We start from the raw sequence: 23,284 nt of genomic DNA, 5'->3' as shown, positions 1-23,284 counted from the left end.
TTTCCTTTCTTTTGTTCAACTAGAATTCACTTAGAGCGTTCTTGTAAAAATTACAGTCGTGCAAAAACCATCACTTTTTAAAAGCTGTGAGCTACCGGACCGTTTACTCCCGAAAAACTTCCCAACGTCTGGAGGGGCTGCTAGCGATCGGCCGTGCAGAGGACACCACCCCCTTCCCCAAAGACTGACTTACTTATCCTGCCCCGAATGTCAGTTGAGAAACCTTGGCTTAGGGCAAAGAACGTCTCTCTACTCACCAGATACATCCAGTTAGAAACGCCTCACTGAATGGGGACCATGGGTCAGTTAGTTAGGTTGGCTGTATCATGCAATGTGCCAAGTAAGGTTGGTTCTAAAGTAGAAAAATATGAATATTTCAAAACATTTTCTATAACAACTTTTGTCCTCATTTCATGGCCTAAGACTCTGAGGTAACTGGATTAAGATGAAGTTCTTATTACGATTGATGAACTAGTAAAGATAAGGCATCCTGATTAAAGCATCTGAAGAAACTGATGGTGGTTTATCAGGAATTCTATTTTGAGCACATTTTCAAGGGACATGAATAAAATGTGCAAGGGTTCATAAGATGAAGATTTGTGCTTTAGAGACATAGGAATTTGTTAAAACTTGTGGCAATGCAAAAATCTACAAAACTGACAAGACAGGAAGGAAATTATTTACCCTCTGCTTTAAATATGCTTTGAGCACACTGCAAAGATAACCAAAAGGTTACCCTCATTGTCTCTATCCCTCCTGAGCTAATAAGAAAAACCATTAAACAAACAACTCATGTTGACCTGACTCTATATTTTAGCACATTCACTTTCCATGCTTTCCACCAGATAGCTACGGCCTCTGGGCTGCTTGTGACCCCAGCCCTCATCCTCCAATCTCGTCATCTTGACGGTTTCTGTCTGCCCTCTGATGCCCAAAGGAAGGAAGTTACTACCAGAATAAGGAGAGCCAGATGTTCGATCTGGAGCCTCATAAGCAAGGGGGCAGGAGTGTGGTCCTGGCCTTGAAGGCTGGGTGATGCTAGATGGGAAGGTGACAGACACTGGCCAGTTCTAACCCACGCTCCACGGGAGCCTTGACAACTCACGTGTGTGGAAGCTTTAGATCGTTACACACACCGATAGCCTGCTTTCGGGGCCCAGAAAGGACTCCCAAGCAAGGGTTTTTATTTTTGGTTTTGGTCCTTTCAAGGAACAGCAAGTAAGCTTATTACTTAAAAATCTGCAGACCTTCACCTGGTCACCTTTCCTTAATTCATTAACTTCAGCTGCCTCAACATACACATCCTTTATACGTGCGGGCCTTTCAAATATTCGAGCCGACTGATTCTTCCCATTAGACCCCGGTTCTGTGCAGCAGCACGCTCAGGCACTGTCCACAGACATTGTAGTTGAGGTTTCTGCGTGTCCTTAAACATCACTGTTTCAGAAACAGCGGTAAAAATCGTCGTCACTGCTTTGGGCAGAGCCACCCAGATTTCAAATTCCAAACTGTAATTTTTGAGTTTTCTATAATACCTATTTTGTCAAACATTTTCACAAATTTCTGCAGGTTTTGCTTGTATCTTAATTTTTGCTGTTTGGACAGTGTCTGTGTTGGGGGCTCCTCTAACAAAATAACCCAGACTACTAAGCTTATAAACAAGAGAAATTAACTTCTCACAGTTCTGGAGGCCGGAAGCCCACGATCGGGCAGCCAGCATGGTCACGTGACGGGCCTCTTTCTTCCAGGCTGCAGACGCCTCAGCTCTTCCCACGCTGCAGGGGCCGGGAATCTCTTCACACGGCATCTCTTCCTGAGTGACATCCTCGTGACACACACCTCCCGGTCCCCTCAGCCTCCTGATGCCATCCCCTGCGGGAGTCGGGTTTCCTCGTGAACTGTGGGGGGGAACACCAACATTCAGACCGCACGCAGTTACAGGATGCGGGGACCGCGACCGTCCCTCTTGAGATGCAGCCGCCTCCAGCCCGTGCACCGCGGAGCTGAGGCTCCAGGCCAGGCCGGGAGGCGCTCGCGATCGGGTGCTGCTGCAACCAAGACCCAGAAAGCAGCGGCCTTTCTCCCCCCGGCCGCCAGTCTGCTGCTCCTTGAGGAGACCAACCCGACAGGTAGACATTTCAGAAGAAAGTCCGCCTCTGGGGTGAGCTGAGGCCTGAGACAGGAAACGGAGGATTCCAGTGATTCGGCCTGTGCTGAGCAAGGAAAACGCTCTGAAGGGGAGGGAAGAGCAAGAAGAAGTGGCTCTTCATTGTGTTTCGAAATGTCAAAAAACCTCATCATTTATACTTTACCACTTCACAGCCTGTTGAGTAAACCTTTTGTTCGGAAGACTTGTATCCAGCTCTGGGAAATTATTTCTCTGCTTATTTCTTCCGAGGATTATCAGATTTCCGAGTAGCGACAGTGAGCTCTAGAATATAATGGAGCACTTTACACAGACTGGTGAGAGAAAATTATTTTGAACCAGTATGTTCAAAATAAGTCTATCTAGAGCCAAACTGTTGAGGAGGTGAGATGGCAAACTAAAGATGGACAGGCAAGCAAGCAGTCAGAAACTTCCCCACACAGCCTTTCTGAAACTACACACTGGAGAGGCTGCTCCGCAGGAAGTGGCAGAACGCGGCTCCTGTGATTTCAAGGGACCGCAGGACTCTACGTCTGAGGCTGACAGACAGCAGTTTCTCAGGACGAGAACAAACAAGCGGCAAGGTGTTAGGAAAATCGGTTCCGAAGCATGATTACATAAATGCCATTAAACAGCACCAAGATTTGTGCATTCAGAAAGTTTTTGTGGAGCATTAGGTGCCCAAGGCCCTGTGCATGTGCGAGGGATGCAGCAGTGAGCAAAACAAATCCCTTTACCCTCGGGGACCTTCACTCTAGTGTTGGGGGTGCAGGCAGATGGCCATTAAGCCAAACAAGTGAATTCTGTAAGAGGTCAGAAAATGAGAAGTGGTCTGGACAAACAGCTGGGGATACTGGAATAGAGTTGCATTTTTAAAACATGGCCGTGCTGAGACCATGGTGTGAAACTGAGACAATCTTAGGAATCCGGTGACAGAACAGGTTCTACTGACAACGAGCAAAAACGACAATTCTTGATATTCTAGTATAAACCAAAAACTTGTCCAAAGGTGAGACATGCTTTTGAGTGAATGATGAGTGTAACTCAAGCTCCTACAACAGGATCAGCCACACTAAGTTTTGAATGAAGGTTAAGAAAACTCTCATTTGAGAGATACAGGTTTAGTGACAAATAATTGCCTGTCTTTAAGAGCCCATGGGTACATCATCACACTGTTCAGATCCTTTAAAATCAAAGCATAAAAGACAACTGCTCCCACAGAACATAAAGTACATTTTAGAAAACAATCACATTCAGAAGATGGTGGTGAGGAAAGACATGGGGAGCATGAGTGCTAATCTCCCTTATGTACGTACTGGGAGCGCGTCAAGTACTGCCTTACGTCTGTATTTATTCCTTACGGTTATAAACAATAGTGTTTCATGTCAATTGTATCTCAATAAAACTAGGGAAAAAATAAGTTCTAAAACTAACAAATGAGGGGCGCCTGGCTGGCTCCATTGGTAAAGCACGTGACTCTTGGTCTTGGGGTCATGAGTTCGACCCCCATGTTGGGTGTAGAGCTTACCTAAAAAACAACAACAAATGAGAAATTTCAATGTAAAAATACAACCATAACTGGAATGAGGGAAAAGGAAGTCTATTGTAAGCCGCCTCTTTTGTTGCATAAAATCATTTGTAGGATTCAAAGTTAATGAGTGAAAAAATGAAACTATGCCTATGTTATTTACAATTAAGGAGGTGACCTACCGAGGAATTCAAAATGCAAAGGCCTGTAAGTAGGAATGGAGTGTTAGAAGTGGGCTCATGGAGACTTTTATTTTTCATGTAATTCCAGTCTATCCTGTTTGGATTTCATTTTCTTTATACTGCCAATTTCTTAATAGTAATATAAAACAAAATAACATTACATTTTAAATAAATATTAGAGAGGTATCTTAGCAAGATGGCAGAGTAGAGAGCTCCAGGCCCTTGTTCCCCCCAGAAACACCAAATACGTGGACCAAAATAGCTTTGAGTGGATGCTAGAAACCAGTTAGGCTGCAGCAACCAAGTGAACACCTAACAGAAAAGGCCACACTCAAAATGGTCCGAAATCTTGAGGCTTCTGTCTGGCCTCCGTTCCTGTCCCACCCTCGTGCTGGTGCAGTACCCCTCAGTTGTGAGGAAACCCCCAGTCGTGTTTCTCCCTCAGGACTCAAGGTAAAGAATGAAGCTTGCTTGTAGGTTTCTGACTTGCCTGGGACTGGTTTGTCTTGCCTGACTCAGGACATTGCTGGAAATGGTGGCATAATGTGGAAGACAGTCTGGAGGCTGCGGATCACAGGCACGGTGCAGTAGCAGGTTAAATCTGAAGCTGGTCTGAAGACCTGTGGATGTCTGGGGACAAGAAATCACAGGCAGAGGAACAGTTAAGAAATTCAAGTCTCCTGAAAATGGGCAGGAATGAGACTCCTGAGGAAATGAAACCATGTAAAAGCAGTTGATACGTGGGGAACTGGAAGAGAGGCACACATGGCAGTCCCAGGCAAGATGCATCCCCCGCAAAGATCTGACAGGACCATGAGCCTTTAAGTTGGGCTGATTAGTGAAGGTCTTCCCCTGCATGAACCCAGTCTCTGAAGAGTGGAAGAGATGGCTGCTTTTTCAAATGTCCAAATCTCAACAAAAGATCACAAGACATAGAAATAACAAGACATGGCTCATTCAAAGGAACAAAATAATCTCTAGAAATCAATCTTTAAAAAATGCAGACCTCTGACTTGATGACGAACTTACAGCAAGGGTCTTATGTATGCTCAGTGAGCTACATGAACATGGACAAATATATTTTCTCTTCCTGGTGATTTTAATAGCATTTTCTTTAGCTTACTTTATTGTAAGAATACAGTATAGAATAGATACAACAAAATATGTTTTAGTTGACTGTTTATGTTGTTGGTAAGGCTTCTGGTCAACAGTAGGCTATTAGGAGTTAAGTTCCTGGGGAATCAAAAGTTATATGTGGACTTTTGACGACATGGGGTGGGGGTAGTGGTTAGCACCTCTAACCCCCACGTTGTTCAAGAGTAAACTAATGTAACGACATTATCAAAAGTCAAAGAGAACCTTAAAGGCAGCAAGAGGAAAGCAATGCAAAAAATTCTGAACATGGGGCGCCTGGGTGGCTTAGTCGTTAGGCATCTGCCTTTGGCTCAGGGCGTGATCCCAGAGTCCTGGGATTGAGCCCCACATCGGGCTCCTCCGCTAAGTGCCTTCTTCCTCTCCCACTCCCCCTGCCTGTGTTCCCTCTTTCACTGGCTGTCTCTCTCTCTGTCAAATAAATAAATAAAAATCTTTAAAAAAAAAATTCTAAACAAAATGCCAACTAGAATTCAATAGCACTGCAAAGGATTATGCAGGATGACCAGGTGGGATGCATTCCTAGAATGCAAGAACAGTTCAATAAAAGAAAATCAATCAATATAATACACCACATTTACAGAATGACGGAGGAAAAACCAGTATGATCGTCGAAGTATGGAAAAAGCGTCTGACAAAATTCAACACTGTTTCACAGTAAAAATACTCAACAAACTATTAACAGAAAATATTTGAACAAAATGGAGGCTGCAGATGGAAAGTCCACAGCTAACATACTCGGTGGTCAAAGACTGAAAGCTCTTCTCTAAGATCAGGAACAAGACTTGGTTGCCTACTTGCACCCTTCTATTGAACAAAATACTGGAATTCCTAGCCACAGCAGTTAGGCAAGCAAAGGAAATGAAGGCCTCCATCCTAGAAAGGAAGAGGTGAAATTAGCTCTGATCACAGACAGCATGACCTGAGATGTAGAAAGGCTTAAAGATTCCACTAAGCAAAAGAAAAAAAAAAAAAATGTTATAACAGTTAAACTCCACAAAGCTTCAAATTCAAAATCAACACACAAAAATCAGTTATGTTTCTATATGCTAATACTAACGATCCAAAAGGAATTTAAAACAATCCCTTTTACAATAGTATCAAAAGAAGAACATACTTAGGAATAAATTTAACCAAGATGGTCAAAGATTTGTGCAATGAAAACTAAAAAACATCAGTGAGAGAAATTACAGACACAAAAGAGGGAAAGGCATCCGGTGTTCATGGATTGTAAGACTTAATATTGTTAAGACGTCAGTACTATACAAGGTGATCTACAGATTTAATGCTATCTATCAAAATCCCAATGGCATTTTTGGCATTAATAAAAAATACCCATCCTAATATTAATATGGAATCTCAAGGGACCCTGAAAAGCCAATCTTGAGGTCTCATATAATTTCAAAACTTCCTACAGTAATTAAATCCATGGGGGACTGGCATTTACAGCCATAAAATCCAATAGAACAGAAGAGAAACCCCAAAATAAAACTCTTCCCAGTTATGTTCAACCTACTAATCCGGGGATATTCAACAACGATGCCAAGAGTACTCAATGGGTTAAGGCCAGTCTTTTCAACAAATGCTGCTGGGAAATTGAATATAAACATGCAAAAGAATAAAGCTGGATCTTGCCATGGTCTGTTTGGGCTACTATATCAAAATGCCACAGACTGGGTAGCTTAGGCTGTTGTTTTTATAACCAACTGAAATTTCTTTCTCACAGTTCTGGAGGCTGGGAAGCCCAAGGTTATAGTAGCAGCATGGCTGCTTCTGACAATGGTCTTCTGGGTAGTTTAGAGCCAGTGCCTTCTGGGTGTGTCTCACGTGGTGGAAGGGCACGAGATCTCTCCGGAGTCTCTGTTGTAAGAACACTAACTCTATTTATGAGGGCTCTGCCCTCATGACTTAAGCACTTCCCAAAGGCTCTACCTACTAATACCATCAAAAAGGGCATTTCAACATATTGGGGGGGGGCACAAACACTCAGACCACAGCAGATCTTTACACAATAAACCAAAACCAAAGTGGATTAAAGACGTAAATGTACGACCTCAAACTACAAAACTTTTGAAAAAACACTGGGAAAAAGCTTCCTGACAGGGGATTTGGCAATAATGTCTTGGATATGATGCCAAAAGCAAAGGCAGCAGAAGTAAAAATATGTAAAATGAACTATATCAAAATTAAAAACTGTACATCAAAAAATACAACAGAATGAAAAGGTAACCTATGCAGTGGGAGAATGTATATATGCATCATACATCTGCTAAGGGGATACATCCAGTATATATAAAGAACTCCTACAGCTCAACATCATCATTAAGAAATGGGCACAGGATGGGAAGAGACATTTCTCCAAAGAAGATCCACAATTGGCTAATAACCACCTGAAAAGATGCTCAACATCACTAATTGTGAATGAAATAGAATCAAAACCACAATGAGATACCAGCTCACGCCCATGAGGGTAGCTACTATTAAAAACAACAACACAGCAAACCCAGAAAATACCAGGTGTTGGTGTCGATGCACAGAAATTGGAACTCTGTGTCACTGTCGGTGGAAAGGAAAATGGTGCAACTATCCAGGAGAACGGTATGGAGGGTCCACAAAACATTAAAAATACTACTACCCTATGATCAGCAATCCATTTCTGGGTGCGTATCCTAAAGAATTGAAAGCAGAGTCTCAGAGATGTTTGCACACGTATGTTCACAGCAGCATTCTTCACAAAAGCCAAGAGGTAGAAGGAACCCTAGTGACTACTGAGGGCTGAATGGAAAGATCGATTATGTGTATGTATAGTGTGTGTACACACACACACACACACACACACACACACACACACACAGGAATATGATTCAGCCGTAACCAAAAAGGAAGTTCTGACACGCTACAGCACGGACCAATGAACCCTGAAGACAGACACCATCCTCGATGAAACACACCAAGCACAAAAAGACTATTCTATGTAAGTTAATATCAGTTTGTTAAATAGAAGTCTCTAACATAGTCAAATTCAGATACACAGAAAGCCCAAGAACAGGTCCCGGGAGCTCACTCGAAGGCAATGGCAGGGTGGAAGAACAAAGAGAAGGGAACCACGTAGGACATTCAGAGGATAACCAGGTGTACAATGAGAGCCGTGTGGGAGTTTGGCCACGGAGCTGAGCCACGGACTGGGTGCCCCCACCTACAGGTACCCCTGCTGCGCGCCAGCAGAAATGCCTTTGGGATTCACATCTCCTGTTAAAAGGCGCATGGGAACATGCCCTTCACAAGCACCAGAGACCCCAAAAGAGGCCATGTCAGAAGCTCAGGTTATTCGGTCACTGCCCAAGACCTCAGGACTATGCTGCGTCCGTTCCTCAGGCGGCAGGAGTTCGGCACAGACTGTCAAAACCCTTCCAAGGTCTTTGCCAGCCGTGCAGACACCTGCTGCTTTCACAGAGTGTCCTCGCGGCGCGGGCACAGAGCAGGGGCTTTGGGAATAAACCAATCACGGAAGGCTATCAAAACCACTTGATGTTTTCAAATGAAGCCTCAGATGTCACACACGTGGTCAGACACAGATCCGGTCAGAGCATCCCACGTGCAAATCACCACGTGCCAAACTCTGACGTGGACATGGCGCTCCCCCGGCACATGGGGCAGAGAGGAGGGGGAGCCCAGGGCGGCCCGGCCAGTCACTACAGGAAATCAGTGAGTGGCGAGCACAGCGTCTTCCCTTGAATTAAACCTCTCAATGACCTTCCTGACTTGGATTTCGGGAAGCAGGGCCATTCGTGGCCTCCTGTGATGTGGGCACCCACCTTTCTCTGCCCGGGCATCTGTCAAATCAGTGGAGGTTGCTCTCCTTGCCTTGCGGGCCATTTGCAGCTCTCGGATCTTAACAGAGAACCCGAAAACTGGCAGGTGTTCCAATCTAGCTCCAGGCTATTCTTGGGCAAGCTCCTCACACCCTCCGTTTCCTAAAAACAAAGATTTACAGAACTAGTAAAAGAGAAAAATCACCAGCGTTCGATCCTAGTGAAATAAGGTAGGACCCAATTACGGCCTCTATGTTCTTTCCAACCTAAGAAATAAACACAGAAGGTAAATCTCCAGCACAGATTCAAAGATTGGTTTATTCAAGAGACTTTCATTAGTTCCAGATTGCCAAAAGCACTTTACAGACCTGGCCTAACAGTGGAGGGAAAGGGGAGCTCACTGGAAGTGCTTGGCTGTGGGGCTACTTGAGGGCTGAGCCGCTGGGAGGAAGAGCTGTTTAGTAAACAGTCTTGTGCTAGGCATGGGCTCCAATCACTCTCACAACCATCCTATTACAGAGCTTTTACTCCTATTTCACAGGTGACAGACCCGATGGCTAGAGAGGGTATATAATTTGCTCAAAGTCAAACGGCTACCAACTGGGTCTATTAGTTTTGTAGTTGAGAAGGAAGGCCCCAGGAGCATACATGAATGGACCTCTACCTACATGCTAGGGAATCCAAGGAAGGCCTCACACTGGCCCACCTGCAGTCATGGCTGTACACGTGTGGGTGCGTGCACGTGCGCCTGCACAGGGAGGGTTACTGACTTCACGACCCACCAGAACAGCTTGCCCCGGGGAAGGAAATAGCTGCTTTATAAAAGGCATTTGAGGAGTTGTTCCAAGACAGAGAAAGGCAGGGAAGGCTGTGGGGCAGAAGGCAGAACAAGGGCTGAAGTCCATATAGGGCGGTTTTCTGCCAACACTGACCTCTCCGGGAACGGACTTTTACAGGAAAGACAACAGGGTAAAAGAGGGGCGTCTATGCCCCTCTGCTGGGCTTTAACTCTCCTTCCCCATCACCTGGACGGAGGGGGGACACATGGCTCTGAAGCCTCAAACCTATGCTCATCGGGAGCCCAGACACAGTAACATTCCAGGCCCTGTAGACAGGAGAGGATTCTGTAGTTTAAACCAAGAAGTGGAACCAGGACAAGGCTCAGGAGGACCCAGTGCAAAACATTTTTTAAATTGGAAAATAAAAAACAGTGAAAGAAATTAAGCAGTAACCCAGAGTGCCATTTATAGCTTAGCAGTAGCGCCTGCCCCGAGATCCAGCCACAGTGGGCTTGCTGGCTTTGGGGAGGTGGGAGGCCAGAAAGAAGGTTCAGCGTGCTGCTCTAAGTGGTCCACACAGGATTTCGAAACGCTTGCCATCCTGAGTTCTGGGTCCCTGCCGGTCTCCAGACCACAGCCCAACACCTGTCCCTTCCATGGGCTTCCTGGAACAGAAAGCGCTCTTTGGCTCATCTTGTCTGTCGCTCTGCCTCTCAAAGGAAACCATGAGCTGAGTTAAGATTTAAATGTCTAACCTGGGTGGCTCAGTCGGTGAAGTGCCTGACTTCTGCTGGGGTCATGATCTCAGGGCGCCAGGACCAAGTCCCGCATCGGGCCCCCTGCTCAGCGGAAGCCTGTTTCTCCCTCTGCCTGCCGCTCGCCCCTGCTTGTGCTCTGTCTCTGACAAATAAATAAAATCTTTCAAAAAAAATGACTAACCTTAGTGATGACAGATAACTACTTTTAAAGCTTCTTTGCTCCTTAGCGTGATGAAGCCCTAGGGTTTTAGCAAAATGAAGTGCTTGAAAGGCTGCGGTTAAAACGCTAGGTCACGTTTCCTTGTGAATGTTTGCCCTTGCCGCAAGCTCAGTGCTGACTGGCTACTTGACCTCTCGTGCCCTAGGGGATTTTTATGGGTGAGACACAGGAGGCAGGGTCATTTGGAGTTTGGGTTTGTTTAGTATGTGCAACTGCCCTAAACATACTATTGGCCGCACAGAAGTTGAAACCCTCCACCACGGCCTACTGATTGCCGGCCGCTAGCTGCGGCCCACTGCAAGCATTTCCTCTGTTCACCCTTCGGGGGTTGGATTCCTTTTTTTTTTTGGCAATTAAAAAAATTATGGTAAAATACACAAAGGTTACCATCCTAACCATTCTTAAGTGTACATTTCAGGAGTGCTACATACCGCGTTGTTGTACAGCCCATCTCCCGGACTTCCTCATCTTGCACAATGGAAATTCTCTACCCATTACACTGCAGCTCTGCGTTCCTCGCTCCTGCCCAACCACTCTGCGTTCCTCGCTCCTGCCCTTCTAGTTTCTTTGCCTATGAACTTACCTCTACTAGGTACCTCACATCAGCAGATCCAAACAGTACTTATCTTTTTGTTACTGGCTTCATTCACTTAGCTTCGTGTCTGCTCTCAAAGTTCATTCATGTTGGAGCAGCTGTCAGAATGTCCTTCCTTTCACAGGTTGAATGATACCGCGCTTCATGTACATACCACGTTTGTGCCTCTGCCACCTCTTGGCTACTGTGAATAATGCGGGGGCGGACAAATACCTGAGACTCTGCTCCCAACTCCATGGGACACCCACTTCCAGGTCAGATTACTGGATCACATGGTATTCATTTTTTGAGCAACCTTCATGACGCAGGGTTCCAATTTCTTCACCTTTCCACCAACACTTGTGTTTTCTTTGACAGTAACCATCTTAATGGGTGTGAGGTGGTATGTCGTCATGACTTTGATGGGCCTTTCCCTCATGATTGATGCTGAGCGTCTTTTCATGCTCTCATTGGCCATTTGTGTATCTTTTTTGGAGGACTGTCTTTTAGGTCCTTTGCCCATTTTTAAATTGTCTTTGGTGTAGTTGAATGAGATCTTTTATGTAATAAAGGAATCTTTAAAAATACTATATATTTCCAATTTCCATTTCCAGTGTGAACACACGGAGGATGAGTGTCTTAGCTGCCGTGACACTGTATCTGTTGAGTGACACGCCCACGGATCCCTGAAGCACAGCCCGCCCCACCTTACCCTGCTCTGCAAGCTCTCTGTACCTTTGTGCTCAGGCCCCTTCCCCTCACGGGTCTTCCTCACATTGTTATCGCTACGAGTGTGTCTCCTTCTAGCTTTCCACTTACTAGTTACAATTCTGACTCCTTGTGTGCTTTAACTTAGAAAACAAGGAAGTGCTCAGTCTCACCAACAAGTCAAAAATATAACTTTAGTGCATTTGCTACATGGAATTTAGTTTTAGCATCTGAACTTCAGTTTAGCATCTGGACTGTATTTTGAATAGTTGCAATTGTCAGATACATGACCACAGATTCAGGAGGTATGGGGCAGCTAAGACTCTATTGGGCAAAGAAATGAAATTCTAGGAAAGGAGATGAAATGGAACGATTAAGGTACAGAACTACAGAAGTGTGAGGAGGGCAAAGAGGCGGGGGGGGGGCGGTCGTAATAACACAGCCTACAGTTACTGAGTACTTGCCAGGTAGCTGGGCACTGCCAAAGGGGTACACATGGATTAAGTCACTTCATCCTCAGAGCAACAATAAAAATGAGATCGGTTACTGTTGGTAACCTGCTTGAGGATAAGAGAACTAAGGCACAGGGAATATACAGCTAATACATAATATATTAGTTAGCTGTTGCTGTAAATTATCACAAACTCAGTGGCTCAAAATAGCACAAGTTCAGTGGGTCAGAAATTTGGGCCAGGTTGCCTGGATCGTCTACTCAGGGTCTCACAAGTTGGGAGTCGAAAGTGTTAGCTGGTGGGCGCCTGGGTGGCACAGTGGTTAAGCGTCTGCCTTCGGCTCAGGGCGTGATCCCAGCGTTATGGGATCGAGCCCCACATCAGGCTCCTCTGCTATGAGCCTGCTTCTTCCTCTCCCACTCCCCCTGCTTGTGTTCCCTCTCTTGCTGGCTGTCTCTCTCTCTGTCAAATAAATAAATAAAATCTTTAAAAAAAAAAAAAAGCGTTAGCTGGGCTGTGCTCTAATCTGGAGGCTTTACGAAGGAAGAAGGCACTTCCAAACTCACTCAGATTTTGGTAGAATTCATTCTCTAAGGAACAGAAGGCTCCACCTGGCGGGCTTGGCTGAAGACATGTCTGCCCCTCCGCGTTCACTGCAGTATCATTCGCAACTGCCAAGATTTGAAAACGACCGTCTGTTTATAATACAGGAGTATTATTCAGCCTTACAAAAGAACAAAATCTAGCCTTCTGTGACAACATGGACGAACCTGGAGAACATTCTACTAAGTGAGGTAAGACAGGTATCACATGGTCTGGGATCTGGTGGTTGTCAGGGGTCGAAGGGGAGGGGCGGGAAGATGTTGATCAAAAGGTACAAAGATTTATGCAGGATAAGGAAGTTCTGGAGTGGTTCTGTACCACATACTGACTACAGTCAGTAATACTAGACGGCATACACGAAATGGGCTAAGGCAGGGGATTTTAAGTGTTCTTACCATACGCAAATTTTAAGTATGTGAAGTTAGGGATACGCTAACTTGCTTAATTGTGGTAACCATTTCGCAATGTAGACATTCGTCACATCGTCATGTCGTACCACTGTATGCTGCTACACACTGAACCCCCATTCGTGGGTTGAAATCCTAATTCCTAAAGGTGAGGGTAACAAGAAGTGAGGGCTGTGGCGGGTGACTGGGTCAAGAGGGTGAAGGCCTGATGAGTGGGACTCCTACCCTTAGAAAAGAAGCCCCTTCTCTGTGACGACATGGCAAGAAGGCACCATCCATGACCCAGGACACAGGCCCTCACAGAACAGGGAATCTGCTGGCACCTTGATCTTGAACTTCCCAGCTTTCACAACTGTGAGAAATACATTCTGCTGTTTATGAGCCCCCCAGCCTATGGGATTTTGTTACAGCAGCTCAAATGGACCAAGACATACAACTCAAATATATACGGTTTTCAATTATCAAGTACAGATACCTCAATAAAGTGGGGGGTGGGGGAATCCCAAACGCATCACACTCTTAAAAACATAAATCTTATCTGAATAATATTAAGCCCTTAAACCAAAAGAATGAAACAGTGAGAGCCGTAGAAAATCTAAAGAAACACTGGGCTCACAGACTAGAAGAGTAAATTTTACAAAAATGTTAACTTCCTTCAAATTATATAATTTCTCAAGAAAATCCCATTCAAAATTGCAATTGTGTGTCTGTAAGTTGATAACTTGGTCATTAAATTTCTCTGGAAATACAAATGATAAGAGAACAGCTAATATATTCTTGAAAAAGAACAGGGTTCTGTTCTCTACCAGGTATCGGTTTGTAGTGTAATGCTAGAGCATTTAAAACAATGTGGTAATAAGGAATGGAAGAATAGGCTGATAAAACAGAATACAGACCCCCGAACAAACTCACCCACACTATGGACAGCTGACTCACAGCAGAGATGACTGCAGGGCAGTGGGACAAATGGTCCGAGAACAATCAATGGGTGGGAGACTAAAACCTGACTCTACCTTACACTATGCACAAATCCTATTCCAGGTATATTGTAGAGCTAAATTTAAAAAGCATAACATTGAAGTATTTGAAAGATAAATATGCTAATGAACATGGAAGAGGAAAAGACTTCTTAGATTACAAAAAAAACCCACTAACCATAAAGGAAACGAGTAATAAATTTCTCTGGTTTAAAATTAAGAACGTCCCTTCTTCATTATGACCACACATGCCACCAAGTGGGAACAGTTATGTGCCACAGATGTAAGTGACAAAGGAGTCATATCTGGAATGCATAAAAAATATCTACAAATTGATAAAAATGCAAACACTCATAAAAGCACCTCATAAAAGCAGAAATCAAATGGTCCACACAAATATGGAAAGGAGCTCAACCCCAATAACCAGGGAAATGAAAACTAAAACCATTACATATCTACCAAAATGCCCAAAATAAAAACCACCAAAAATATCAAGAGGTCAGAGCAGATGGACAGCTGCCAGGAGCCTCTGGAGTAGGCGACTGTTCAGTGTAGACTATACAAGTCTGACTGGTTCTGATGTTTATTACCTGCTTTTCATTCCTGTTCAGAGTTGGGTCCTTTGTGTTATCTGGAAGATGTCCCTTAGGAGCCCTGGAAAAGACCAATACTCATTAAGTATTCCAGATCCTATGTCCAAATGCACAAATGATGTTTACGGAAATCGCTGTATCCATACTGTCTACTCACGAGTGTCCAAACTTTATCCAACTACAATCTGTCTAAAATTCTTTATTTTCTGGTTGGAAATGTTTCAGTTTCATCACCTCTGTGGAGGGGAACACTCAAAAAATACTTCACTGTGGGCTCTAGACAGATCTGGAAAGATGGCTAAGAAATTAGGGACGCCTGGGTGGCTCAGTTGGTTGCCTGCCTGCCTTTGGCTCAGGTCATGATCCTGGGATCAAGCTCTGTGACAGGGTCCCTGCTCAGTGGGGAGTGTGCTTCTCCCTTTGCGCCCTCCCTTCCCCCTTCCCCTGCTGGAGCACTCTAACAAAATCAAATCTTAAAAAAAAAATTACCTTGCTCTTACCTTTCTGAAGACACAGACCAAGAGGGACACATAGTAGCGTGGCGCCATCTGGTGGCTCCAACGTATTTTACCACAGCTCCCCGTTTTAGTCCCCATTTTTATTCTTCCAAAGGAGAGGGGTTTCTTCTGCCCATCATCATCTGCCACCACAGCCCAAGTAGAACGCAGCAGAGCCAACACATCCATGTCATCAATCCCAAGCCTATGTAGTTCTTCATAATGGGACTGAGCAACTTTCCACATTTAATGGACAACTTCCCCTCTTTTACGTAGCCTTTAAGTCTTGCCCGTTTCCCTACTGAATGTGCTTTTTCTTTAGGCACACAGAAATAGTTTATGTATTCTGGATACTGGTCCTTTGAAGGGTAGATGAGTTACATTGTATTTTCCAACTCTATGGCCTTCTCTTTTTTTTAAATGTTATTTTAGGATAAACCTGCCTGCCATTTCCTTTAGAGTTGCCTTACCAGGATCTTATTCAGGAAATCCTTCCCACTTCGGAGATTCTGTTAGGATCACCAGTATTTCTTCTGTAAGCATTTGGTACAACTTTTTGAGGAAGCCATTCAGTCCTTCAGTTTTCTTTACAGGAAGCCTTGTAAAATGAGATTCTTCTCCTTTAATAGCCATAGGACTACTGAATTTTCCTTCTTGTTAACAGTTTTGTGAAGTTGTGTTTTTTCTGTGGATTTATTTCATCTACATTTTAGTTTAAGTGTCTCATTTTTTAATGATATTAATCATAATCATTCTTTTCACTCTAATAATAGTTTTGCTATTTTTCTTTTTTCTTGGTCATTCCCACCAAGAGATTAGCAATTTTATTAGTCTTTTTAAAGAACTTAGTGCTTTGTTAATCCTTTTTGGGGCATCCTATTTATTTCATTACCTTGTTATTAATTCTTCATTATTTTCTTCCATTTATTAGAATTTAATCTGCTGTTATTCTGGTTTCTTGAGAATGTTTAATTCATTTTGAGCCTTTCTACTTTTCTAATATATGCATTTAGGGCTATAAACTTCCCCTTTAAGTATGGCTTTAACCTCAAACCAGAAGGTTTTGATATTCCTATTTCCATTGTCATTCAGTTAAAAAAAACTTTCTTTCCACTGGGTTATTGGGGGAAACACTTAACATTCAATTTCTATGGTTTTGGTTACTAATTTCTTGTTTAATTCTATACAGAGAACCTTCTATATAGGAGTTCAACTTCTTGCAATTTGTTAGTTTCTTTATGGCTTAACAGAGCCAACTTTAATCAATGCTCATGTTCACCTAGTAATAATATATACTTTGCAGTTAATGATTCAGTGTCCTATAGTCCATTAGATTATTAACTTTTTTAATTGTGTTGTTCTTGTCTTCTATATCCTTAACAATTTTTTTTCTGGTGGGGGGAGGGTATGTGTTTGTCTGCTATTGTTATTTACTGAGAGAATTGTATTCAATTTTTATATATGGACTTCCACTTCTGGTCAAGAAGCAGTAACTAGCACTTTACCCTCATTCCTCTAGTGACTAAAAAACTAGACAAACCATATAAAACAATGCCATTTAAGACACTGGACATCAGGCACTGAAGGATATTAATCCTTGAAAGCACAAGAAACAAGACCTGAGCCTTACCACTGCCCCAGTTTACAACCTGAAGAAAATTTCCAGGCCATAATGCAAGAGAGGGGAAACTAGGGAGGAGCTTGTCAGCGTTCCAGAGCTGAAGAGACAGGTGAGAGTCCAGAGAGGTGCAAGTGGCTTGAGTGTAATCTTCCAGGAACTTGAAAAACAGAAAGGATAATTTCCAGCTCTTTCCACAAGTCCAGTTTAACATTAATACCAAAACCTAACAAGCGTATTACAAGAAAGGGATATTACAGACCATCTCTCTCTTGAATATAGATGTAAAATCCTAAACAAAATATTGCAAAATAAATCCAGAAATTTGTAAAAATAATCTATCATAATCAAATGGTATTCATTCTAGCAAAGAGGAAGGTGAAGTAGGGAGCAGGGTTGGACCAGGGAGGAGATGACACTAGGAAATCTCTCATTAACAACACTTACGACACAAGAAAAATAATTCTATCATCTCAAAAGATTCAAGAAAAGCATCTGACAATTTGATCTATCACACACACACTTAGCAAATTATAAATAAAACATCTTTAAGTTCATAAAGAATACTCACAAAAACCCTATAGCCATCATTACGATCGACGGTGAATCGGAAAGTTTTCCCCCTCAGATGAGGAACAAGGTGTATTCCACCCCGACTGCTTCTATTCAGCGTGGTACTAATTAGCACGGTGACCGGGGCAAGGAGGTGAGAAATGAAATGCAAAATGACTGGAAATAAATAAAAGTCATTATGAGCACATGATAGGAGTATCTGGAAAAACCCCAAAGAATCACAAACCTAGAATAAATGAATTAAGATTGCTACATACAAGGTCATTATATAACAATTATATTTCAATACTCTAGCACACATTTTTAAAAAGGAACTAAAAAGAAACTTCACAGAATATTCAAATGGCCAATAAGTATTCGAAAAGATTCTTAATTATTGTGGAAATTAAAATTAAAACCACAGTAAAGTACCAGTACACATTCATCACTATGTCTGAAATGAAAAAAATGGGAACTATTAAGTTAAGCAAGGCTGATAGGAGTGTCCCTTCTGTCAATTCCGGGAAAACCAACAGGCTCACTAGGCTGCTGCAGGGGATGCCTCTGGGGCGGCCGATCCCTCTCGTCTTGGTTTATCAAATGCTTCTGGAGGTCGGAGAGGTGGTCCTGAGGTATCCTTGTGGACTAGCATTTCCTTTCAGTTCCCGTTCCGGGTTGCCAGTATCAAATACAGTAACGCGTATGAGTTTCCAAGGGCTACCGTAACAGATCAGCAGGACTCGCGTGTCCTAATTAAAACAGGCCGGAAGTCCAAATCAGGGTGTCGTCCAGGGGTGTGAAGGAAGAAGCTCATCTCTTCCAGTTCCTGGGGCCACTGGCATTCTCTCACTCGCCGCTTCGCCTCCCTGCTGTCTTCACACTGCCCTCTCCGTGAGGTCTGTTGTATCTTCCTTTGTCTCTCCCTTAAAAAGACACTTGTCTTGGCATATAGGGCTCATCCAGATAAGCCAAAGTAATCTCATCTCAGAACCATTACATCTGCAAAGACCTTTTCTCCAATACAGTAACATTCACAAATTCTAGGGACTAGGGCTAGATGTTTTTAGGTAGCCAGTACTCAACCTACTGCATTTGTGTAAGATTTCTAAGTAAAGGAATGAACTAGGGACACTTGTGCAAAGATGGTCAGGGGGAGGAATGGCCTGGGGAAAACCTGGTGTGTGTGCTAGGAGGGGGTTATAATTGGGAGGAGGAATCAGCCTTACCTATCGTGGGAATAATATTCCCTAGGTGCAGAGTGAAGACTGGGACAATTTTAGGAAGGAGTGCTAGAGCAAAATTTCCTCCTTCTTCGCCGAGGTCCTAGGATGTGATCCCCTGAAGGAAACCACTGCACGTATTGCCATGAGAAGAGCGCTGTAGCAAACCATGCGAGGTGCCCATTAGCCATTCTTTCCTTTCTCACTGGAAGGAATCCCACTGTTACTTGGGGCCATCGATGGCTCAGCTAAGAAAGGTCACTTCCCAAGTTTCTTGCAGCCACTGGTCATGGGACCCACTTTTGACTAGGGAAATAAAAGCAGAAATATCAAGTGCAGCTTCTGGAAAAGCTGCTGTTTCGCTGTAAAAAGGGACACACATTTGCACCTTCCCCCTCTGCCCTTCCTGTGGCACAGAGGGGATGCTCAGTGGTGTAAATGCCCAGGGCCCCGAGTCCCGGAGAGCACCTTGCATTCACTCAACTAGCCCTGGACAGCCTGCCGGCCGAGAAACAAGCCCAAATGGGGATTAACCAGTGTTATTCGGTTTGTCATCAAACACACTTTTTAAAACCCAAAAAGAGAGATAGGTATTTTGTAGACACTACAAAGTCAACAATAATTGGATCATTCCAGTTTCTCTGGGGACTTAAAAAATCGGGCCTTCACACCAATGCCAGCCCCACAGCAGCCTTCTTGAGTGACTGGGTGTATTATTTTATCTGTGTCCATACATTTATAATAAAGAGCAGAGAAGGTTAATGTAGATTCTTTATTGATTCCACCGATGTATTAGTAGATATGATAATAATAAATGGTGCTTTTACATTCTCTTAACCAAAAATATAACAAATATTTACACTCAGTAAAAATACAAAAAGCATACAGAGCCACTGTCTTTCTAAAAGACATAAGTTTAAGAGGTATCAAAAAATAGGAGACAAACATTGCTCGCTACGGGATACTTTACAATCACTGAATTGTGCAGTATAATTGCATTTGATTATTACAACTGTGCAGTTTTGTCTTTTTCTGATAAGCTCACGTTTCAATTTTAAAAGATCAAGTACAACTGCATTCTGTGTATCAAAAATAAAGAAGCCTTAAAAAAGCACAACAAAAGCTAAAGATGACCTGGGGTTCAAGTTCAAATTCGAAAATGTACTGTGACACTTTTTTGAAGATTCATCCCTCTGTTCTAGCCTTTAAGGTAATGCTAAAGGGATACATCTACTTTAATATCACATTTTTTAGAAACAAAATATATCAGGGAACAATCATTATCATTGTTTTAAATATACAAGGAAACTCCTTCTCCTTTTTATAGGAAAGAGAACACTTTATAAAAATTAGGTTTGTTCTCGGAAATCCTCACGATTACTGCCCTATTTCCGGCTGGGAGATGCTCAAGGAGGTTATAGAGATGACCACAGTGTGACTTAACACTCTCATGAGAAACCAGTTAATAAGCCTTTTTCTCCCCAAAGATCAGATTCAAAGTAAACATTTGGAGGAAGAATCTACTACTTAAAGTAAATCTTTATGGAAGTATATAGTGGATTTACTAAATGACCAAATCTTACATTATGAAGAAACTGTTTTGTTGAAACTTATTTGGCAGAACTTTGCACTGTGGATTTACTGCTTCAGGAAGTCCTGACGGATTCAGAGCTGAGGGGGGATGAGGGCACTAGTCTCTTCGTTAAAGTTATAAATTTATAAAATAAAAACAAAACCAAAAACGGCGGTTTAGAATTGGAGCAAATACAGGTTAAGGCTTCTCTTGTTCTAGTCGTGTAACAAACTAAGAGAAGGCAAAAATGTACCCTACATTAGAATTAAAATATAAAAATCACAACTCCACGAGTCTTTAGGGGATACACGCACATCAAACCACACTGCATTTGGCTATAGTTCCCGACCACTGTGATCGGCTGACCCAAACACTCACGGTTGGAGCTAGAGGAAGACAAAGGCAGCTACAAGGTGCAGTCAAAAACACAGCCTCTGACTCTCTGCGAGATATTCTCGACACCATTAAGGACAAAGACAGGTAAGGCTCCCATTTGTTTCAAACACCTGCAAATAAACAGATATTGTGCAAACAGCACATTTTTTCTAGGGTAATGGATATAAAACAATGAGAATAAATAGCCAAACTTGACAAAAAGAGGATTATAACAGAAGTATATTTCATTATCTTTGTTTTACCCTGGACATGAAAACACTACTATGTAAATCAGTGAAGGAACGTTTTCTTTTTTTTTGGTTAAATCACTACAGTGTGACTTTCAAACCAGGATTTTTGATCCAGGCTACTTTTCATGTCAATGGAACAAGAAAGCTATAGAGCCAATTAGCCCCATTCTAACACATCTGGGGGGTGGATTTTTAAGGCTTTAGGTTTCAAATTCACGTGTTTTTTTTTTTGTTTTTTTTTTTTGTTTTTTTTTGCCCAAAGGAATTTTTCAAATAAGCTATTTTTCCTAAAATGAAGAGACAGTCATTTTGATGGAAAAGATAGACTACTGCCATTGATCACTTGGAAATGATTTATGATTTTAAGATGAAGGGGCTGGGGGGTAGGGTGGGCACCTGGCTGGCTCAGTCGGTAGAGAACACGACTCTTTATCGTAGGGTCACAAGTTCAAGCCCCATGTTGGGTGCGGAGCCTACTATAAAAAAAAAAAAAAAAGGAAGGGGACAGGGAGAAAGAGAAGGAAGAGAAAGCTAGGGAAAAATGAGAACAAACTCTTGAAACGGGAAATCACAAACCAGCTAAATCCTATAAATTCACATGTGGACAACCACTCAGAAGTAAACCCATTCTGGCTCCACGTTAATCTGGGTAGTGCACATGAATGGCTTTGGCTTTTTTTTCTTTCTTTTTCTTCTTCTTTTTTTTTTTTTTGGTAGTCATCACAGAAGTTTATTAAGCTCTCATTTACATTTACATTAAAAAACAAATGATTAAATTTAAACTTAAGATACAGAAAACACTGTATTTAATTTGTAAAAATGTGGAAAGTCTAGATCGTCCAGTAAACAGTCACTGAAATTTTAATTAAATACTTAGGAGCGCCATGCCCAGGCTGTTAAAAATATCTCTCTCTTTCCTCTCAAGGGCTAAACCGAGAACCAAGAGAGAATCATTTCCACAATTCTAGCTCCTCTGTCCCTCCTAAAATTTTCAACCACTTATTACCTCGGCGCACTCATGAGCTTTCCTGCAGGTAGATGGGGGCTGCAGGGTTTGTGAGGGTTGAACACAGCCTCATGCTGAGATGGGGAGCAGGGGCGGCTGCGGAACAGACATGCAGCTGAATTCATCTCCATGGTTACACACCAATGATTACACTTCCTTTTAAAAAAGAACTCCACATTTGAGCAGTGAAAAATTTTTGTCCTGGGTTTCTGCAGAACTCTCCCGAACCCATTCTCTACTTACTGGATTTATACTTTTAGTTAGATGCAGCATGGCTTTCACTTCAGAAAGGATTGGTATATGCGATTTAAGAAAAAATTTCCTTCTTTGGAGATGAGGGTGGCTACCCATCCAATCACAGCCTCCCTGTCCCAAACGACTGATAAGAAACCCTGTGACAGCTTCATGTGGCCAAATCAGCTGACGGCAGTATCTTCCTTCCTAACACCTCAACCACAAAGGGCTTCCTATCCCACTCAAACGGAGACCCTACATTGCACCGGTGCTACGGATCCAGTTCATCTCTGTACAGATTAAGCGTTATCATCCTGTAAAGATGATTTCAGTTTGGTAAGACCAGAGACAGTTTTATGGCCTCAAACATAAACATCCGCTAATGACAGCTCCCCAAAACAAAGAAAACCACAAAATTTCAAATAATAAGTTACTTTTCAAATACACAGGAATATCCTTGGTATTGGCAGACATTTTGAATTTATCCGTTAACCCAAGCTATGGCTTGGAAATACTACTACACCACTATCTTAAAAACAACTTGCTAAAGAAAAATCTATACTGATATACATAGGGAGGACTCTGAGTTTGAATCTGGTCTAGTAACCGTGGTCCCAAGGCAGGTCTGGTGTGCGAAGTGAAGACTGGTTTCCAGGCACAACATCCATAGCTGAGGAAACTCTGCATCTGCAAGGATTCGATAAAAGGAAGCATGACTCAGGGCTCGGTCAGCACTCGGAGTACGGGGAGCGAGACCTCTGGGTTAGTAGCAGCAGCAAGCTGTTCGCTGGCGCCAGCGGCCTGCGGAATCGTGAGGCCGGTCAGCCCACTCCTTCCTTGACGGCGTTCAGTAAACTTCACATGGGTCCTCCAGAGGCTACACTGCTGAGACCTGTTCATTTTCTGAAAATAGTAAAAACACCATTGGTAGATGAGGTATATTAATGAAGATCAACTTACAATCTAGTCACCTGTTTAGAAAATTAGTCACTAATTTTCAACAAAGAAATCCTCTCAAATGATCCCATCAAGGCCCAGATTTTATTACAACAACATTATGAGTGCTG

The 23,284-nt window shown here is 42.9% G+C and overlaps 1 protein-coding gene and 1 long non-coding RNA gene across 5 annotated transcripts in view; both read right to left on the bottom strand.

Annotated features, from left to right (window-relative positions):
• Window positions 1–9: 9 nt before the first annotated feature.
• On the bottom strand, window positions 10–18,755 carry LOC103670511. Of its 2 annotated transcripts, XR_005832539.1 has the most exons (5): window positions 14,889–18,755; window positions 12,878–12,982; window positions 8,824–11,356; window positions 1,681–4,486; window positions 10–352 (listed from the first exon to the last, which is right to left on the bottom strand). It is a non-coding gene; the product is annotated as an uncharacterized LOC103670511 (long non-coding RNA). The 2 variants fall into 2 exon arrangements; XR_005832538.1 differs by lacking the exons at window positions 12,878–12,982; window positions 14,889–18,755 and having other exon boundaries at window positions 8,824–12,864.
• Window positions 18,756–19,539: 784 nt separating this feature from the next.
• Window positions 19,540–23,284, bottom strand: part of RAPGEF6 (Rap guanine nucleotide exchange factor 6) — a 179,207-nt gene continuing 175,462 nt past the window's right edge. For all 3 annotated transcript variants that reach the window (XM_040622494.1, XM_008698967.2, XM_040622493.1), the window contains one exon: window positions 19,540–23,120. In XM_040622494.1, the coding sequence (XP_040478428.1) occupies window positions 23,095–23,120 (26 nt within the window). In that variant the 3' untranslated portion in view covers window positions 19,540–23,094. The remainder of the gene's footprint in view (window positions 23,121–23,284) is intronic.

The sequence above is a fragment of the Ursus maritimus genome, unplaced genomic scaffold, assembly GCF_017311325.1.
Source record: "Ursus maritimus isolate PB19 unplaced genomic scaffold, ASM1731132v1 scaffold_5, whole genome shotgun sequence".
Classification (NCBI taxonomy): domain Eukaryota; kingdom Metazoa; phylum Chordata; class Mammalia; order Carnivora; family Ursidae; genus Ursus; species Ursus maritimus.
The sequence above is the reverse complement of the archived record's forward strand: the minus strand, read 5'-3'. Positions and strand labels throughout refer to the sequence as shown.